We start from the raw sequence: 17,075 nt of genomic DNA, 5'->3' as shown, positions 1-17,075 counted from the left end.
TAAACCTCAGCCGTGATTGCAAACCATGTTCAGGGGGAAAGTACAATTTGAACGAGGAAGATTTGCCCGAACTCAAAGTCCATTCCTCCTGCTAATTCTTTTCAATCTCACAATCTTTTGTCACCGGTGGTGTTTTAAATTTTCGAAAAGTAACGTGAACTCTCAAAAGTTGACCTGAAATATGCCAAAAATTGTAGTTGAGACGCCGCCACTTGGAATTTTACCCAGCACTCTGACTGTGTCGAAATTGAATTTCATACTTGTTTTCACTATTTCTTGGAGAACTGTTTGAAGAATGAGGTGCTGGAAAGAAAAGGGCCTTCATGACCAGAGTAGAAGCCGCCACTTGGAATTTTACCTAGCACTCTGACTGTGTCGAAATTGAGTTTCATACTTGTTTTCACTATTTCTAGGAAATTTGTTTGAAGAAGGAGGCGCTGGAAAGAAAAGGGCCTTCATGACCAGAATAGCGGTTTTTTTCCCAAATAACCACGGCAGCGACTGTTTTCAAACCGCTCTTTGAGGTTCTGCGTTTGCGGCCAGGTTACTAAGTTGTCTTCAGAATTGCGGACTTAAGAGCAGTTCTTTCCATTAGAATCTCAAAACGTGGTAAGAGGTTTGAAATTTTCATACATACTTTTTGAGTAGTTGCTGGTTCTGGAGCATACCTCTCCTTCAAGACTATAAGCATTAACACCCTCGCCCGTTAGATAAAAAAAAGATGATTTTGATACAGTACTTTCTCATTTAGAGAAGCTCAATGTTCATATTTGTTCCCTGCAATTTTGCTTTTAATCAAATTCAAGGCTTTCATTCGACACGTGACCTGAAAGAAGCTTCCTTTTTCTGCCACGGCTCTGGTAATATTTGTCACGTTGTTTAACCATGTTTTTAGTGACGTCACTTTTGTGTGGAATCTGATACGTCATAAAAAAACCACGGCAAACATCTATCAAACGAAAAAACTGACTGGCTTTGACGCCAAAATTATTTTATAACACGGGAATATCGACATCCTCGACCTCGCATAGATAAATGTCTCATTGTTATCATTACTGTTATTATTATTATTTTTATTTTGAATATTATTATCTTTAATCTGAGACGGTTGCATGATTTTTACACGTAGCAAAAGATTAAAGCGTTAATCTTTTTACGTCCAAGCATCCGAAGCGAAGCGCACAGATTTATTTGCTGTGGTTGATTCATCTAACTGAGCTGACTGTGGCCTTGTATCTTTCGCCATATTGTCGGCCTGTTCGCTGTAGTCCCTCGCATCTCCAGTCGCAGTGACCTTCCTCCTGCGCGCATGCGCCGTGCGCGGATTCATTAAGGGTCTCAAGGGATCAACCTCTGTACTATGTTTCTTGTACATTTGTTGATTCTGTGAACTGTTTTCGCTTTCGTCACCTTGTGTATTGAAATCTTTTTGGGTTTCGTTGCTATCTTTCCGTCTTTGCTGCGCACTTGTAGTTTCTGCCTTTTCTTGAACAAGCACTTTATCAGAGTGTCTCACAATTGACAATCCACACGTTTTGGGCCGCAAAGAAGGCTTATTAACCGAGCCAGACATCTCGGGCACAGGGTCCGACTGTGCCCGTCGCCGGCCAGTTGTACCTATCATTCTGTTCACATTGATCGTTTTACGAGCAAGATTTTTAAACGATTTTCCTCCTTGCCCTGTGGGCTTCACCTTATATTCTTCATCGTCTTTCAATTCGGCTGCTGCTACATCAGTTTCTTCATTTACCTCAACTTTAGCCTCATTTGCCTCGTCTAAAGAAATAGGTTTGTGCATGTTGTGAATAGCTTCGGACGAAAGCTGTCCCTTCTGCTTCAACCCTTTGAGCAAAGCAGTCGCAATGACAGAATGGCCAATTTGCCGAAATTTTCCTTTGATTCGGAGGGTCTCTTCCATGGTTAGCGAAGCGCATTCGTCGGCGTCAACCGGTTTTCGGGAACGCGGTGTTTTGGCCAGATGTGAAGGTAGATCACAGGGTACAGAGCGCGCGCGCATGGTATCGGCTCTACTTGGGGCTATCGGGGTCAACAAAGCTGGCGAACGAGGTCGATTGCGATTATCGGCCGATTCGTTGTTTTTTTCTCCACTCAAAGACCTGTCAATTAATGGCGATTTTCTTTTAATCGAAGGGCTGCAATCGACTGGAGGGTTCGGTGTTTTGATGACCGGCAAAAATGATCCACTTTTGCCACAATCCTCGGATACTTCGTTCTTTTTAGAGCCAAACGTCGGCGCCGAAATCTTTCGCCGTGGCAAAGCTGATATTCCCTGCGGAGGATTTTGGTGTGTTCTCACTTGCATACTTATTTTGCGTTGTCGCGGATTTGGTGAAGGGGCAGCCACTTGAAGCGAGGGCCTTCCAGGAAACGTTTGAAGTTTCGAGGCGCAAGTACCAGCCATGTCCTTTTCATTCGTGCATTTTTCCTGAGCACCTGATGTAGACACACTTGTTTTTCGCGTAGCAACAGATGTTTTTCTCAAACTTCTCTCAGTTCCTGAACTTTCCTCCAAGTTGTCCTCAATGGCGGCCGCTTGAACCCTTCGCCTTAACGGTGCCCTTATTTGCAAGAGAGTTTCTTTGACTTTAGAAATCTCTCGAAGTTCTCTCTCAAGTATTTTCTCTCCTCTTTGGTACATTGATATTTGTTTCTTCATGGCTATTTCGCGCATTACGTTTCGATGTTGAGCGACGCCATTGCGGTCCAATCTGTCCAACGACTTTCCCTTCTGCCCGGTGTTCATTGCGCAAATGAAACGAAGCTCTCCTTCTGCACTACTTGCGACTGATATATAGATTTGTTTAAGTACTCACAAACACTTCTTAAAAGTCGATGCTGTAACCACAAAATATCGGTCACAACAACTCTTATAACGAATGTTGGTTGTGTCCTCGTGTACCGGTACACAAAAGAAGGAAACATTAACGAACTGCGTCATAACTCCATGTATGGTTATGAGAACAAAAGGAATTCCCTCGTGTACCGGTACACCAGGACAGCCCCACGAATGTTAATAGGTTTGGCAACCATTGAAGTGAACCCCATGGGAAAAAGGCTTACTGCAAAGTTTACAAAACTAATTAACGAGTTGATCTGGCGCTGTATTTTAATGAACAGCACAGAAAAAAATTATTAATTTTGCGGCAAAAAATTTAATGTTAAGTTAAGGCTTATATTGCCAATTTAGTTTTCTGAAAACTTTGGAACTTTGCTAAGTCTGCGGTTTTGTTGCCTTTCCGTCAAAAGTTGTTATAACACCTTTCGTAGTATTTTTAAAATTCTTGGTTTATCTGACAACTTGTAGATAAGTGTACGTTGTTTAAACTTCCAACTTCAATTAGAGTGATTTATAATCACTGAATTCCATCACCTATTTACAAAAGCGTATACATGGATTAGTGTCTGTTTTTGTTTGATTTACGGAAAACCTTTGCACTCGACATTCTGCATCCCGCAAGTGTAAAAATATTTTCTATGTGGTCAGTCACCCTACGGAATAAATTCATTAACCGATTAAAGAGAATCTACTTTCATGTTTTAGGATGTCAAGAAAAATGATCTCGCGGTGTTACCCGAAAATCACGTTATTGCTATTTTTAAGGTTCTACAGAGCTGCAATTTTTTTTATTTAAAAGCGTTCTACTAGGTGTTTGCATATCCTACTCAAAAATCCTTTTTAAATTTCAAGCTCCGTCAATCAACAGCAAATTGAATGCAAACGTTTATCGGCAGACTTTAACAAGCTTTCATCACTTCAAACTCGTCGATCGTTCGACATTCTAATATCATGCTTCAATGGTTTTCTAATTTGCAATTTTTTATTCCTAATTACTTCATATTATCGCTTTATTTCAACCTGTCAGTCATAAAACATTTAATCTAGATTTTTTCCGACTGAATTTAGAAGGTGCATCAGAGAAAGAAAACATTGGCTGTGTCAACAATAGACCTCAATTCTTTCAATAGGTATAGATTGCCTAAGAAGCCGTATCAACGACAAGGAAGTTTAGGGCAGTGAAAACAATCTCTGCCTTTAGCTTATTCCCGATGTAGGTGCTTATATCGATCAGTTATTTCCATGCAATTCGTTTCTTTAGGATTAGAAGTCGATAAAAGTTGTGTTAATTGTTTTGCATAGCTGAAGGGTAATGCAAATGTTGGCTTTGCGTGTTAAGGAAACTGGGAAGAAAAAAAGTTTGGTATCTCCACGAAGCTATGTGATCTTTGTTCCTTCAAGGTAGTTAAAGTTTTCTTTTTTGAAAATTACCGATTCCAGTCATCAAAATCTAAGCTAAACTAGTGAAAATTTCGCATATGGCAAGTGAAAAAAATGAAAAACAGGTTTCGCTGCAACATCAGCGCAAACGAAGCATAGCGGTCAAAAGTTAGGCATGCGCAGGTGGATCAATTCTACCCAGGCGCACTCATCGTGGTCCGTGCGCTCCAATTCCCGCGCAAATAATTACAGTCTCAAATAGCTTTCTCATCTACTTTCTTACAACAAAAACGTTTGGAAAAAGTTAGAGAAATTGCAGAAAATATCTACTTCTAAACGAGTCGCATCGGTGGCCCACCGGATTGCTCGCCGTTCCGGCGGCATAAAGCGATTCGAAACAAACGCAGCGGTCAAACGTTGGGCATGCGCGCAAACAAGGCTGGCCGTGCACAATTTCCCGTGCAAACACCATGGTTACTGGCTTGAGTGGTTATTTATAACACTTGTAAGAAAACTAGGCCCTGACAGCCTGAAAACGCCCTACATACCTCGCTGCAACAAGAGGTCCTTTTAAATGCTTATTAATCAACAACGAACGGACGCTATTTATTCTGTTCCGAGCAATGACTGTGATCATTAGTATTTCGGACAGACCCAACGCCAGTTTGGTACACGTTTGAAAGAGCATCAAAAAGCGGTCTTCTTTTGCAAAAGAGAAAATTCAGCTTTGTCGGAGCACACATGCCTAACTAACCTTACAATTGAGTGGGATAAGTCTAAGATTATCACCACTAATCGACGTTACCACCAGCCATTTTTTGGAAACCTGGCAAATTAACTCCACACATACTCCTTTAAATGGTGATGATGGCGGCTTACTACTTGACGCCTATTTACACCTCGTCAGAAAAAAGACCAGCTGATTAGTGACCATTTGAAACCCCCTCTTGTTGCATCGATTGGATCACCCCTAATGAAGGCACTAAACAGGAGAGTGGAAATGTTACATTCATGAAATCTTTTAAACCAGAGGTAGCATCAAACCACGTCACATAACGGCTCATTCTGAATAGAACGTTAGTCCATTGCAGGTTACCTTCAAAACTGCCTATCATTTTACTCGGTTCTAAAATTTTCTTGGGTCAAATTGTCATGGTGTTCGAAAATCCAGAGCTGAAAATTCAACAATACTTTTCCTTCGCGTTGTTTTTATTAAAATTACATTTGATTTCTTATGTTTTATAAAGTTAAATTTAACCTCGATTTTGATTATTCAGTTCAAAAATACAATTGAATTCATAATGATAATTGAACTGAGTGGAGCGCAATTTGGGCTGAAATCATTCGTGTGATTTCAGACCAAAATTGCACGGCACAAGGTTCAATTACCACTTTATTACATCCATTTTGAAATCACCCAGGTACAGGGCTTGGTCAGTTCAAATATTTTATTGATGCAGTACTAAGCTAGTTTGAAATTAAATTCATCCATTTTTTTGGGGGAAAAACCAAGAGTTTTGGAAACAAAGGTTGCAAAATTTGCCACATGATACTCGTTGTCTTTCATTTTCCTGCAATTACATTGGTTACTCTAAACAAGCCTTGAAATCTGATTGGTTGTTTTGTTTTTAGTGTAGCCTCCTCATTGGCTGGGAAAATGATGCGATTTATAGCAAAAAAAGGTGCGATTCATGAATAAATCGCACCAATTAGAGCCAATCAGATTACAGGGACCACCAGTGATTTCAAAATGGGTGTAATAAATGATTAAATAAAATATAAACACTATTTCGGTATTTTGGAACGATGCGTTCTATACAGTTAAAACCATGCAAAGGAACAACATAAACCAATCAGAACGAAGAAAACTATTAAAAGCCATGCAATAACAGTTCAAAGTATTAAAAGATAAACCACTTGAAACAGAAATTAGAATAACTGAGGCACCGTCGGTTTTTTGTGATGGATCTCATTCGATTGAAGAAAAGCGAGGAAAAGAAAAGCAAAGCAATCTTGAGAACTTTTCGACACTAAAAATAAGATGTCACGTATTGAAGGACCATTATTTAAAGTTAATGTATCTTTGCTCAACTTATTGAATGTTTTTCTAACTTTCAAGCCGTTCTGTCTGCTCTAAACCCTTGGGTGAAATTCAAATTTTCGTCGTAAATTACTTCGGATAGTACCACACGAATAAATCAGTGTAACCCTCAAAAGACTTAAGATATTGCTGTGTTTAACTTGTCAACTTATGCCAATATTTTATCATGTTTCGCGGATTCGTCATCATTTCAGTCCAGTGCTCGCACTCAGTTCCCCTCGCGTACATCATTCCCCCAAGAAGGACTCTGCCGACTAAATGGTCCTCCTTACCCCCTCCCCTTGAGTGCATAATTGACACCAGTAAAGTACCAGAGCCCAGGTCATCTCCGGACACAGAGAAGTTGAAGGACTCGTTATACAACGGGTCACGTGATCCATGGTGAAGAGGTCCTTTTTTAGTCTTGATTATTTTGTTTCCAATAGAGAAAGTCACTTTAGGGTAGGAATCTGGAAAAAAAGGAAATGAAACGTAAGCATCAGCGAAATGATACAGCTATGACATAAGACAAAAGGCTGCTGGTTCAAGGAATGAGGAATGAGAATGAGAACTGCCCTTGGCTCGGTTCGCACGAAAGTGAGTAAGAACATATCTATCGAATTTACTTCAGGATTTGAAGCACGGGAGCGGCTCAGGTTTTATATCGGCAATAATTTGCTCCTTTAAACTTACTAATAATGTCAAGGGCTAGTCGAGCTTTATAAACTTCTTCCTACCGATCTGTTTTGAGCAAGAGCGGATAATCCTCTCTTGGTTTCAAGGGAAAGGAATGTCAGCATTTTTCACAGAGTACCCAGCGTCCAAAACAATAAATCGTCGCAGACAAAAAATGTCACACAACAATTTCGACCCCAAAGGAATGGTCGTGTCCATATCCTCCGAAAAAGAGAAGAGATTAAAAAAATATACTCTGTGTTCTTATAAATGCTAGCAAGATACCCTTTCAATTATCCTACAATGTTACATTTGGACCTACTTTTAAGTTGGTCAGAAACCTCTTATCAAAATATCTTGGCCAACGATGATAGAAGTGCTTTTTTTCAGGCTATTAAACGCGAAGACAAGATTGTGAGAGAAATTCACCCACGCCTATTTCAAATAATTCAAAACAAAGTGATGCGGAGGCCTGCGTTACCAAAGTAAACAATTATTCCCGGTCACCTGTGCCATGGGGCTCCATTTTCTTGAGGTTGGACGCTCTAAGGACGATAATCGTCAGCCTGTCTAGGGTGGGGTAGTAAGACATTGAGATATGAATTTCGCCGAGTTCGGACGGGCTCTGAAATGTGAAACAAACAAAATAAACAAATGTGTTCTGATAAAAAACTCAACATGTGAAGACAGGAGAAAATAATGAGTTCGTAACATGTGTGAATGAAGATAATGTTAAAAATTGTTCTGTGTTTGAACTTGATCGTGAAAGGATTTTGATGGAGTTGCTAGTGGTATATTTTTTCTGTAATTTTCTGTAACCTTCGTAGCGAGCGGTTTTGTCAGCGTTTTGAAGCGTTCAGCGGCAGAGCTGCGAAAGGGTTGGGACGGAATAAGTGGTAGCCTCTCGTGGTTTTTTTCAATCATCAGTTCAAAGCGCTCACAACTGCCAGATGAGCTCAGAGGCCGATGAGTGAATCCCCTGATTGAGGTCGTGATAGCAAGCAGTCATCTTCATTTAGTGTCTTTTCCTTCCATCAACAATTTCCTCTCATTTATTGGTATCGGAATACATCCTATATTGTTTATTCGACCTCAGGTACTTATTTGTAAAAACGTATCGAAAAATGTCAGCATTTTTTACATTTATCGTTTCAATTCTTGGCTACAGATAAGTAGCAATTGACGGTTTTTGTTTTGCGTCCACGTTTTTTTTTTCGCGTGACTAATGTTCTTAGAATATGCGGAGAATTTCGAGCAATTATTGAGATTCGAAAGCAGTTGTCAACTACTGATAGCTTTAAATGCACTGAATTGGATTCCCCGCTGTCAATCAAAATTTTGATTGAATTTTTTTTTTTTGTATTTCATTTTGGAGATGAAATCAGAAAGCCCGGCGATAAATAAAGAGAGCTAAGCTGTCTTCAAACATTGCTCAATAATGCTTTTAATCATGTCAAAAAGTTTTCAAACATAGAATTATTGGCGTTTGTGAGTGGTTTAAAATTGGGAAAGAGATCGTGCCAGAAACACGCCTCTAGAAATATGTGATTGATTTGAAAGGAGTGATCTAGGATATTAGAAACTGTGTTTGTTTATGCACTTATGACCACTTGTAGGAATGATAATTAGCAAATAGCAAACGCGTATATTGACTGACGCGCTTGTTAAATTCTACGTATCATGACTGACTACCAACAGGAGAATTAACTCACCTCTTCATTAGCGGCAAGATCCCTCCATAACTCAAGTTTCTGATCTGTGTCCAATTCACTCAAAGGAAACAAGACTTCTCCGATCACACTCTGCTGGCTTGCTCTAAAGCCATCATATACAGATAAACGAAGTGTGCACCTCTTGAGCTCTGAAACAGGCATGTTAAAATAAAACATTTCGTCAAAGTTTGGCCGACATGTTTTTCTTTTACTCTTGCTCTGGGACACGTTCCTCTCCTTTTCCTCTGGACCAAGAATGCGCAGTTTTACGAACGGATCGCACGTTTTGGAAGCTTTGCCGCGCGTAGAAAGATTTCGTGCTTTGACCAATGTCACAGCTAAACTTTCGGCTGATTTATCGTATTCTAAATTGAACCAAATTCGTCCAAGATGGTCGACGGGGTACACCTCGTCTTCTTCTTTTTCTTCCTCTTCCAACGCACTTGCCGGGCTCGCCTCACGACTGGAAATTGAACGAGATGCTTTCCCTTCAAGCCGTTCCTGTGCGTCAAAAAACATTTCCTCGCTCGACATCGGTGAAAGAGACTCTTCAGAGGAAATAATTTTTTCTTTCGTTCGACACAACTTTTTCTTCGCTGGAAAAGGTTGTTGAGTCGTTTTAACGGAAAATTGCGGCGGTTGAACAGCAGTCTCGGCTATCTGGGAATACTGTTTATATTTTTCTGCTTGGCGCTGTCTTCTCACAAGATACAACGTCACCAGGACTGTAACGATGATTGAGCTAACAATGACTGTTATTGCCACTGGTAATACTGGGACTGGACACAAAAAATATATATATCTGAGATCAATAAAACAAGAGATAAACTTTTCATGTTATGACTGCAGATACCGGAAGTTCAAAGCTCAAGCACGGTCTTATCTGACCTCCACTCCCGCGACATGTAGTTCTTTCCATTTGACAGCTAATGTTTCCAATTCCCTCCAAAAATTTTATTGAGTCCGGGTCACGAACAAAGTCTTAAGAGCGAGAAGAGTTTATGTGTCTAAAAATCGTCAAACGTGTTGTGAAAACAAAAAAAAAACATAACAAAAAACGTGAGAGAACAAGAGGCAAACGTGACAGCGGTATAAGATTTAGGGAAAGTTAGACTAAGAAATCTCATGGATTAACACTTAAGTTTGAAGAATTTAACTGGATCTTTGTACAATCCATTATTTCGGTATTCGCTGCCGGAATACTTTCTTTTTATGAAACAAGTCGCGTGTATCCAAGATATGTTTCAATTAAAAGGGTGTTGATTGAGAGCAATTAATTTCTTTGCCTTTATTCTTAGTATCATAGGTAGACCTTGTTTCTAGAAAATACGAGGTTGGATTATATGTCGAAATACTTCGCTAATTCTGCAAGTAACACTAAGCGAGCAGTTAAGACCTTTCTATTTCCGGCGGGAAAAACTAAATTCCTCAGAAATGTCCACGATTACATTCCGTAGAGGAAATTGAAAGTTATACTTGAAAGAAAATTACGGTGAAAAACGTGTGGATCTTGTCCTTAAAAATTAAATCCTGGATGTAAGAGAAATTTCGATCATTTTGAACAATGAAGAGTATCGACCCTAATTCGGATAGATTTAACTTAAATTGGATCGGAAAGAGACCCCGTCAATCGAGAGGTGTCATCCGAGATTGTTTCGTACGTGGGGTATTCTGCTTGAGGTGCGGTTTAATACGTCATTCATGGTGCGTTTTCAAAATTAAAGTTTGGCTGGAATTTTCTATGCTTTTCTATAGCTTCATTTCCTCCTTCGCATTAAGGACAATTTTCAAAAAATCAAGGTAAATGTCAGTTGATCGTGACGCCGCCTGTGGTAGTCACGTCTTGCAGCGTGGGGTGATCTAGAAACACACGCAACAAACTCAAATCACATCCTTCCCTTTACTCGGTTTTATTACCTTCAAGGTCATGTACTCACTGGCCCTTTGGCCATCATCTCCGGATTCTGGTGTAATACTTTACGTTCATCTATGTTCTTTAGCCATCGCTTGATTAGGAATACAATACAAGTAGCGTTTGTTTACTACGCTAATCGTCCTTGTTTGTGACTTCTATTCATAAAATGCTTGAAACGTTGTACACTGGATTAGAAAACTTGCGTTACGTTTAAACTCTAGTGTGTTCAAGCTACAGGAAACAGTGCAGTGTTTTCCTTATCGGCGAGGAAAATGAAAGTGCTAAGATTCCATGGGTGCAAACAAACAAAAAGAAACAGGGCTTTCTTGTTCCCGGTTTAACCCTTTCATTTTCAACAGTGATCTTTTGATGATTCACCCAACAATCTTAATACAATGTCCAGCAGACAGATAGGAAGAACTAAGAATTTTATCCCATGGGTTGTAGTGCTAAAATAAAACTTCATATTTTCGCAAACAGGTTTCTGTCTTCTTCTCTATGTGATTGGTCAAGAAAACTCGCACCACTTTCTTAACCAATCAGATTCAAAACTGAAAACAATCGCGTCGTAGTCACTCTTATGAAACAGTTTGCTTGTTTTCAGTTAGAATCCCAATGGGCTGCTCTTTATATTATCCATTCATTTGATTGGCCGTTGAATTTGGTGTTAAGACGTTTAACTCTGGGCGCGGCGCGCAAGACTCGGTGATTTCCAACTTCTTCATTCGTTACCACTCATTCAAGCTACATTCGTTGAAAGTCTGCAAAGACGGACATGTCAGATTTTGAATGAGGTGACTCGACAAGGACTCAGAAACTCAAAGACGAAATTTACGTCTTGATATGGTTATTTGTTGAGGAAATAGCTGAAGAGTCTAAATGAAACTCTCGTCAAGCAAGTTTCTCAGACAAATGTCGCTGCTAGTCTCCCTCAGCTGAATAAAGAGTGAACATATTTTACCTTGAACTGCTGAAATTGCTACGGAAAACGTACTTGCGTCATTTGCAAGACATTGCATCAACATGCGCTATCTTAATTTCACGTTATTGTAAACAATCGTTGTCTCTGTACAACTAAAATTAAAAACATTAATTGTTATTTTGAATTTTGTTTTAAAAATAAACGAGAAGTTATGGCTTTAAAACTAGACAGCCTAGCTTAAACAAATCAGTTTATTCGTAATAATAATAATCTTAAATAGTCTAAATTCTGTTGACAATAGCGCAGATTCGATGAATCTTACTTTCAAATTTGAGTTCCTTAACCACAATAATAATGATTGTAATTATAGAGAGTCATGTTTGTGCGGTATTAACAAAATCTAACGACTTCAGAAACCCTTAGGAAGCGATTGCGTCAGAAAGCGAATTTTAACACTCATGCTTTAATCTTGAATAACTGTAGATCTTCATTTATTTTCTTCGGAACAAAGGAAATCGTTTAAGGAGTTGAATCTTATTTTGGTAAATAAAGCAAATAGAACGCTAAGAAACCAAAGCAATTTTTCTAGTGCGACTCGTGTAACGATCATTGAACTTTCGATCTGTTCAGCTGATTCACTTAGTTCTAACTAAATATATTTTTCATGATTTTTTTCAGTTAAAAACTAAAAATTATCTAATCATTTGCTGAAATAGATGGGTTACATCAATAAAATAACCATGCTTTGGCTGTAGTTGCTGTGTGGAGGCAACATCGCCGATAGATTTAATTGAAGTTATAAAACGAATTGTGGAAGGCATTTTAAGGCGAGTCTTGTTGCTCAATCAACCATAAATTTGTCGCAGTAGAGTCTGGCAAGTCATGGTCTACTCTCTAGTGTTAATAACAACATGAGGTTTGTGCTATAGAAATAAATATCTATTTCCAATCGATCTCGAGGGTTAAAATTTACGAAGGTGATTCCCGTTGTAAACCACCTCAAGGTCACTTTAGGAAATTTATAATAAAACTTTTTGTCAGCGATAATACATAAATACTTACAATTTGAGTCCGTCGAATAGCGCTTTTCCGAAGCCGTACTCGTATCGAGCAATGTAATATTATCCGATAATTGATTTCCTCCCGTTTCAAATCCCCTTACCATTTTAGTGGGAGATGAAGCTTAGGGAAAAAAAAACCCTGGGACGCCTTCGACCAGCATTCGCGTCCTGACACGCTCACAAAACAATTTAACCAATTTACAGTCTGTGGGAAACCTTTCACTGAAACAGTTGTTAGACGTCTAATTATATTCACATCATGTATTTGCAATTTAAATTTTCTTTCTCCACGTTGCAGCTGCTTCATGGTTAAAACTTCCTCCAGTTGATCTGAAATTGTCTGTTTTATTCAGTCGGTGTCTTTAATGGCTTTGTGCTGGTACATGATAAATTATTCTTATTATACACATTTTTCATAAATGGCCCTTATCATCCGCCTTACAGATATGCTAACAGATTTCGTTTGGCCGTTTTATTCATGTAAAATTTTCACCCGCGCTCGTCATCATGATGAAACAATCATTTTGCATCATGCCGCGAATACATCTATATATATTTGAAATTTAATACAAGGAATAAAAGTTATTACAATTAATCTGCTCGGTTGAAGGAAAACATTCACAAGTATTCTAACTTAACCTTTGAAAATCATTATTTCATTGTGAAATACTCCAGCAATCTCATTTTCAGATGAAGCAAATATTTATTTGAAGCAGGATAAATTGAAGTGTCGCTTTAAATGCATTACAAAAATTGGTTAAAATACTCTTTACTGTTTTTGGCGAGACCAAATGATGTAAAACTTGAAAAATCAGAAAAATATAAACAACAATGGCGGCACAATTAATAAGGATTTTGCCCAATTTTGTCAACAAGAATGGTTCCGTAAATGAATAAAAATGAGGTTTACCAATTTGAGTGTCTCATAAGACAAGCTTTAATTGACAATGAGTCTGTGAGTTTGAACAAATCAAAAGAAGTTTCAGAATAGCAGAAACTTACTTCGGATGAATCGAAAAACAATTTCAATAGCACGGTTTCGCGTAACTCTGTTATATTTTTGCCTAAATATCTTCTAAATTGATAATAAAAATGAATTTTGAACGGTAACTCCGAGGTGGCGGCCGAATGAATGACAAATGCCAAGTTTTATCGGCTGATTTGGTTGGAAGGCCCGCGGAAAATTTGTCTGGTCGGGTAAGCGGTAACTTTCGTCCATCTGTTCATAGGGAAAACTTAAGGTTACTTCCCACCTTCGTGGGTGTCCTTCGGGAAAAAAAAATTCATAGGCGCGCTTGTTTCACTAAAATCCTAACAAACTATACGTTAGAAGAAAGCTTACTAAGTGCAGTTTACGATGAAAATAGAATTTAAGCGACTTTTCCTTTAAGGAAGTGTCAGGAGCCGGTAAGGCGTGAAACGACCGAGGGTTCTTCTATTGAATTTATTGGGTATCTGAAACCGCAGCACGAGCAAAATGATTCACAAGGCATTAGGCTTTTCGTGACAGAATGGTACTCCTCCTTTCTTCTTTGGACCTTTTTTTGATTCTCTTTTTTTTTTTACCAAGGGCTCTCTTCCGCTTTTGATTTTTCCATGAGCAAAGAGCTTCTACCTGTGAATTTTGTCAAGTGCGCGATTAAGAAATGACATGGAAAACGAGCCCCAAGATGAGCGGTTGCCGCGAAAATTGCACTAGGGCATTTGCCTGGGTCCGAGATTATGACAGCTTCTTGATTTCTTAACTTTTATTCGAAAATACGTTTTTCTAAATAACTCAGGTGCTTTTAAAGATTTCGGAAATTTTTTTATGCGAACGTTAGGTTAACTGTTTGAGTTAAATTTAGTCAAATAAAAGGAAAATCGATTTTTCGGCCTCTGAGGATGGGTACTGGTTAGACTGGTTAGTTAGGTGAGATTTCAGCTCGATCGCGTTTCACATGGATTCATAGGACAAAGCTCAGTTTGATTACCTAGATAATCAAGTCGAGATCTTTTGTCCCGTAAGCAGACTGGTGGGTTCATGTGGGAATTTTTCAGGTCGGCAATTGAGATTTCTCGGGGCCAGCCCACTTTATCATAAGGTCAAATTAATTAAACTATTGAATGACAGAAAGTTTTGAGGTAAGCTGAGTCAACCCGGTGAAGAAGACCTTAAGACCGCTGAAAGTTTTAACCTTAAAGAAACTTTTTATTTCATTTTTCAATTTCATTCAACCCTCAACGATTCAGTTGGCAGAATTAGGGATATTGCTTGGCATATTGTTATCTAATATTGCTCAGAGGATCGTTCGATAAGGGCAAGTATTTAAATAGATGTTTCAACGACTGAAAATTGTTTTCGACCCTTTTGAAACAGGTTCTAGATAAGATATCGAATTCCACTGTGTATGAAATACATTATGACCGGTGCGATGTACTAAGTCTAAAAAAGTGGAAGCGTAAAGAAAACAGACTTTGGTTAGCTGAAGGAAGAGAACGCATACGTCGCATTTCGCGTTTGGACGCGTAGAAAACGCGTTCTTTTGGCGTTCTAAATGAAAACTGTGTAATCAGTGCGTGACCCATAGAGGAAAGCCCTTCGCATACTACGGAAACAAATATCTATGCTAAATAGATAAAAAAGAAGTTTGATTTTAATCTATTCCATCCTTGAATTATTACATAATTAAAAATATCTCTAAACTGCATACGGAAGAAATAGACGAATGATGCTCCATTGCTTACTTTTCAAGATTAAATAGTTTCCCTGTTACTCATATTACCTTCCGCTGGACTGCAAACTTTCGCATTTTGGCACATTACCTTTGTATGTCAAGCTAAGCTTAGATTTTAAAGATTTCCGTCGTTATTTTAATGAAACTCCGAAGAGTCTAATTTGCAATTTCAAGCTTATATCCAAATTTAACTCCATATTTTATACTTCTTCTGGCGCAGATTTTCAATCTCAGCAGGCTACCTTTTGGTGTCAAGCTACGAGCTTAGATTTTAAAGGTTTCCGCATCGAGTGCTTTTAAGATTTGCATTTTCCAGCTTTTTTGTAAACATGCTTCTACCTTTTAAACCCTTTTAGGGGGCGCCAGATGTACAGCATGTAGCTTCAAACTTGTTAAGTTGTACAGATTTTCTTACACTCAAAGAAACTCAAACTTAGCAGAAAACAGAAATGATAGAGACGGAAAACAGAAACAACAGCTTTAAGATAACAATAAACGTTGGTAAGAATTAATTATATTATTTTTTGAGTTACCTCCACTTGGAACCCTCGCTCGCTTTCATCAGCTGTTCACCGTTTCGTCGTGCGTTGTATGACACTATAAAACCAATGAAATTAATAACATCCAAGAGATTTTGCTTTGAAAAAAGATAATCTTCTTTGAACAGTTTCGAACCTGCATATTTATCTTTTTGAAACGTCTTTCCTTTCAACGTGTTAAAATATATCAACAGTTCACAAAGCTGCGGTTTTTTCTGTTCCCTCTGAATCCCGTAGCAACCAATTTAACACCTATCAGAGGTTCCTTGATACACGACTTTTTTCTTTGTATGGTGATAACTTATCAGAAAATGGTGTTTTCTTTCTGAAAACGAAACATGATTGTTCCGTCCACATCAGAAAACTGAGAAAGTGTCGTTAGTTCATACAAAAACGCTCACCGACCGGAAAAAAACGTGCAATTAAGATTAGGAAGGTTTAACAAAAAAATCGTTAACAGCAACAACGATAAGAACAACAATGTCAAAATACCTGAGAGCACTGATGTCACCGTTTTAAAAAAAAAACTGCCATCGCTTTCAACCCTTTACGAGAAAATATGCATTTATTTGCGTGAAAAAGCGAACAACTGCGTGAAGATACATTCACGACATAAAAAAGATCCTTTGTGCTTAATTCAGATTCAATAACGATTTTTTCATTTTAATGAGTATTCAATATCGATTTTGAGCATTCTTATGCGTCATTCATTATACAAAAGAGAACAGAACACTTTCATATGCGCTAGCCTTCAAGTCATTAGCACCACCTTGAATGTCAATAGAGACAACACACAAAAATCATGCTGCATCATAAGAGGATTCGAGGAGGGAGGGAAGACGAGGAGGAAGACTATCTTATGGTCGCACACACGTACGGGGTGAACCGATTTACGGCAAAAGGCATTTTGGCGCGCTGTATTAGAGAGGGCAGGACCCAGGAAAGACCACGAGGTGGTAGAAACAACGTGCGCGTGGATGATGAGATGAGCGATTGCCTAGATGAAATCATCAGTCAAAGCTGCCTACTCACACTTTCTCGAGTAACAGTGAACGGAGGAGACGGCTACCACTCAAACTCGAGATCCATACCGCACTGTCGCAAGGACATTGTACGGTATGCTGATTAGAGTGAAACTGGCAAGGTCCTCCCTGCTGATAGAACCAGACTTGATGTGCTGAACAAGCGAGCCGATTACACAACCTGGTTTATGAACC

At 38.7% G+C, this 17,075-nt stretch overlaps 2 protein-coding genes and 1 long non-coding RNA gene across 4 annotated transcripts; all 3 read right to left on the bottom strand.

The window, feature by feature from the left end:
• Positions 1-1,070: 1,070 nt before the first annotated feature.
• Positions 1,071-2,915, bottom strand: LOC113665322 (uncharacterized). The gene has a single exon (XM_027181000.2). It carries the CDS (start codon positions 2,762-2,764, stop codon positions 1,154-1,156), a length of 1,611 nt encoding a protein of 536 aa, XP_027036801.2. The 5' UTR covers positions 2,765-2,915; the 3' UTR covers positions 1,071-1,153.
• Positions 2,916-5,428: 2,513 nt separating this feature from the next.
• Positions 5,429-12,850, bottom strand: LOC113665324 (synaptotagmin-15). Of its 2 annotated transcripts, none has more exons than XM_027181003.2 (4): positions 12,604-12,850; positions 8,705-9,483; positions 7,500-7,617; positions 5,429-6,787 (listed from the first exon to the last, which is right to left on the bottom strand). In XM_027181003.2, the coding sequence occupies exons 1-4, from the start codon at positions 12,704-12,706 to the stop codon at positions 6,474-6,476; spliced, it is 1,314 nt and encodes a 437-aa protein (XP_027036804.2). In that variant the 5' UTR covers positions 12,707-12,850; the 3' UTR covers positions 5,429-6,473. The 2 variants fall into 2 exon arrangements, with proteins under 2 accessions (XP_027036804.2, XP_089058221.1); XM_089202095.1 differs by lacking the exon at positions 12,604-12,850 and adding an exon at positions 9,593-9,965.
• Positions 12,851-14,106: 1,256 nt separating this feature from the next.
• LOC149048714 (uncharacterized) lies at positions 14,107-15,968 on the bottom strand. The gene is made up of 2 exons (XR_016185340.1): positions 15,853-15,968; positions 14,107-14,217 (listed from the first exon to the last, which is right to left on the bottom strand). It is a non-coding gene; the product is annotated as an uncharacterized LOC149048714 (long non-coding RNA).
• Between the last annotated feature and the right edge of the window lie 1,107 nt (positions 15,969-17,075).

Source organism: Pocillopora damicornis, chromosome 3 (assembly GCF_964200805.1).
Source record: "Pocillopora damicornis chromosome 3, jaPocDami1.2, whole genome shotgun sequence".
Taxonomy (NCBI): domain Eukaryota; kingdom Metazoa; phylum Cnidaria; class Anthozoa; order Scleractinia; family Pocilloporidae; genus Pocillopora; species Pocillopora damicornis.
The sequence above is the reverse complement of the archived record's forward strand: the minus strand, read 5'-3'. Positions and strand labels throughout refer to the sequence as shown.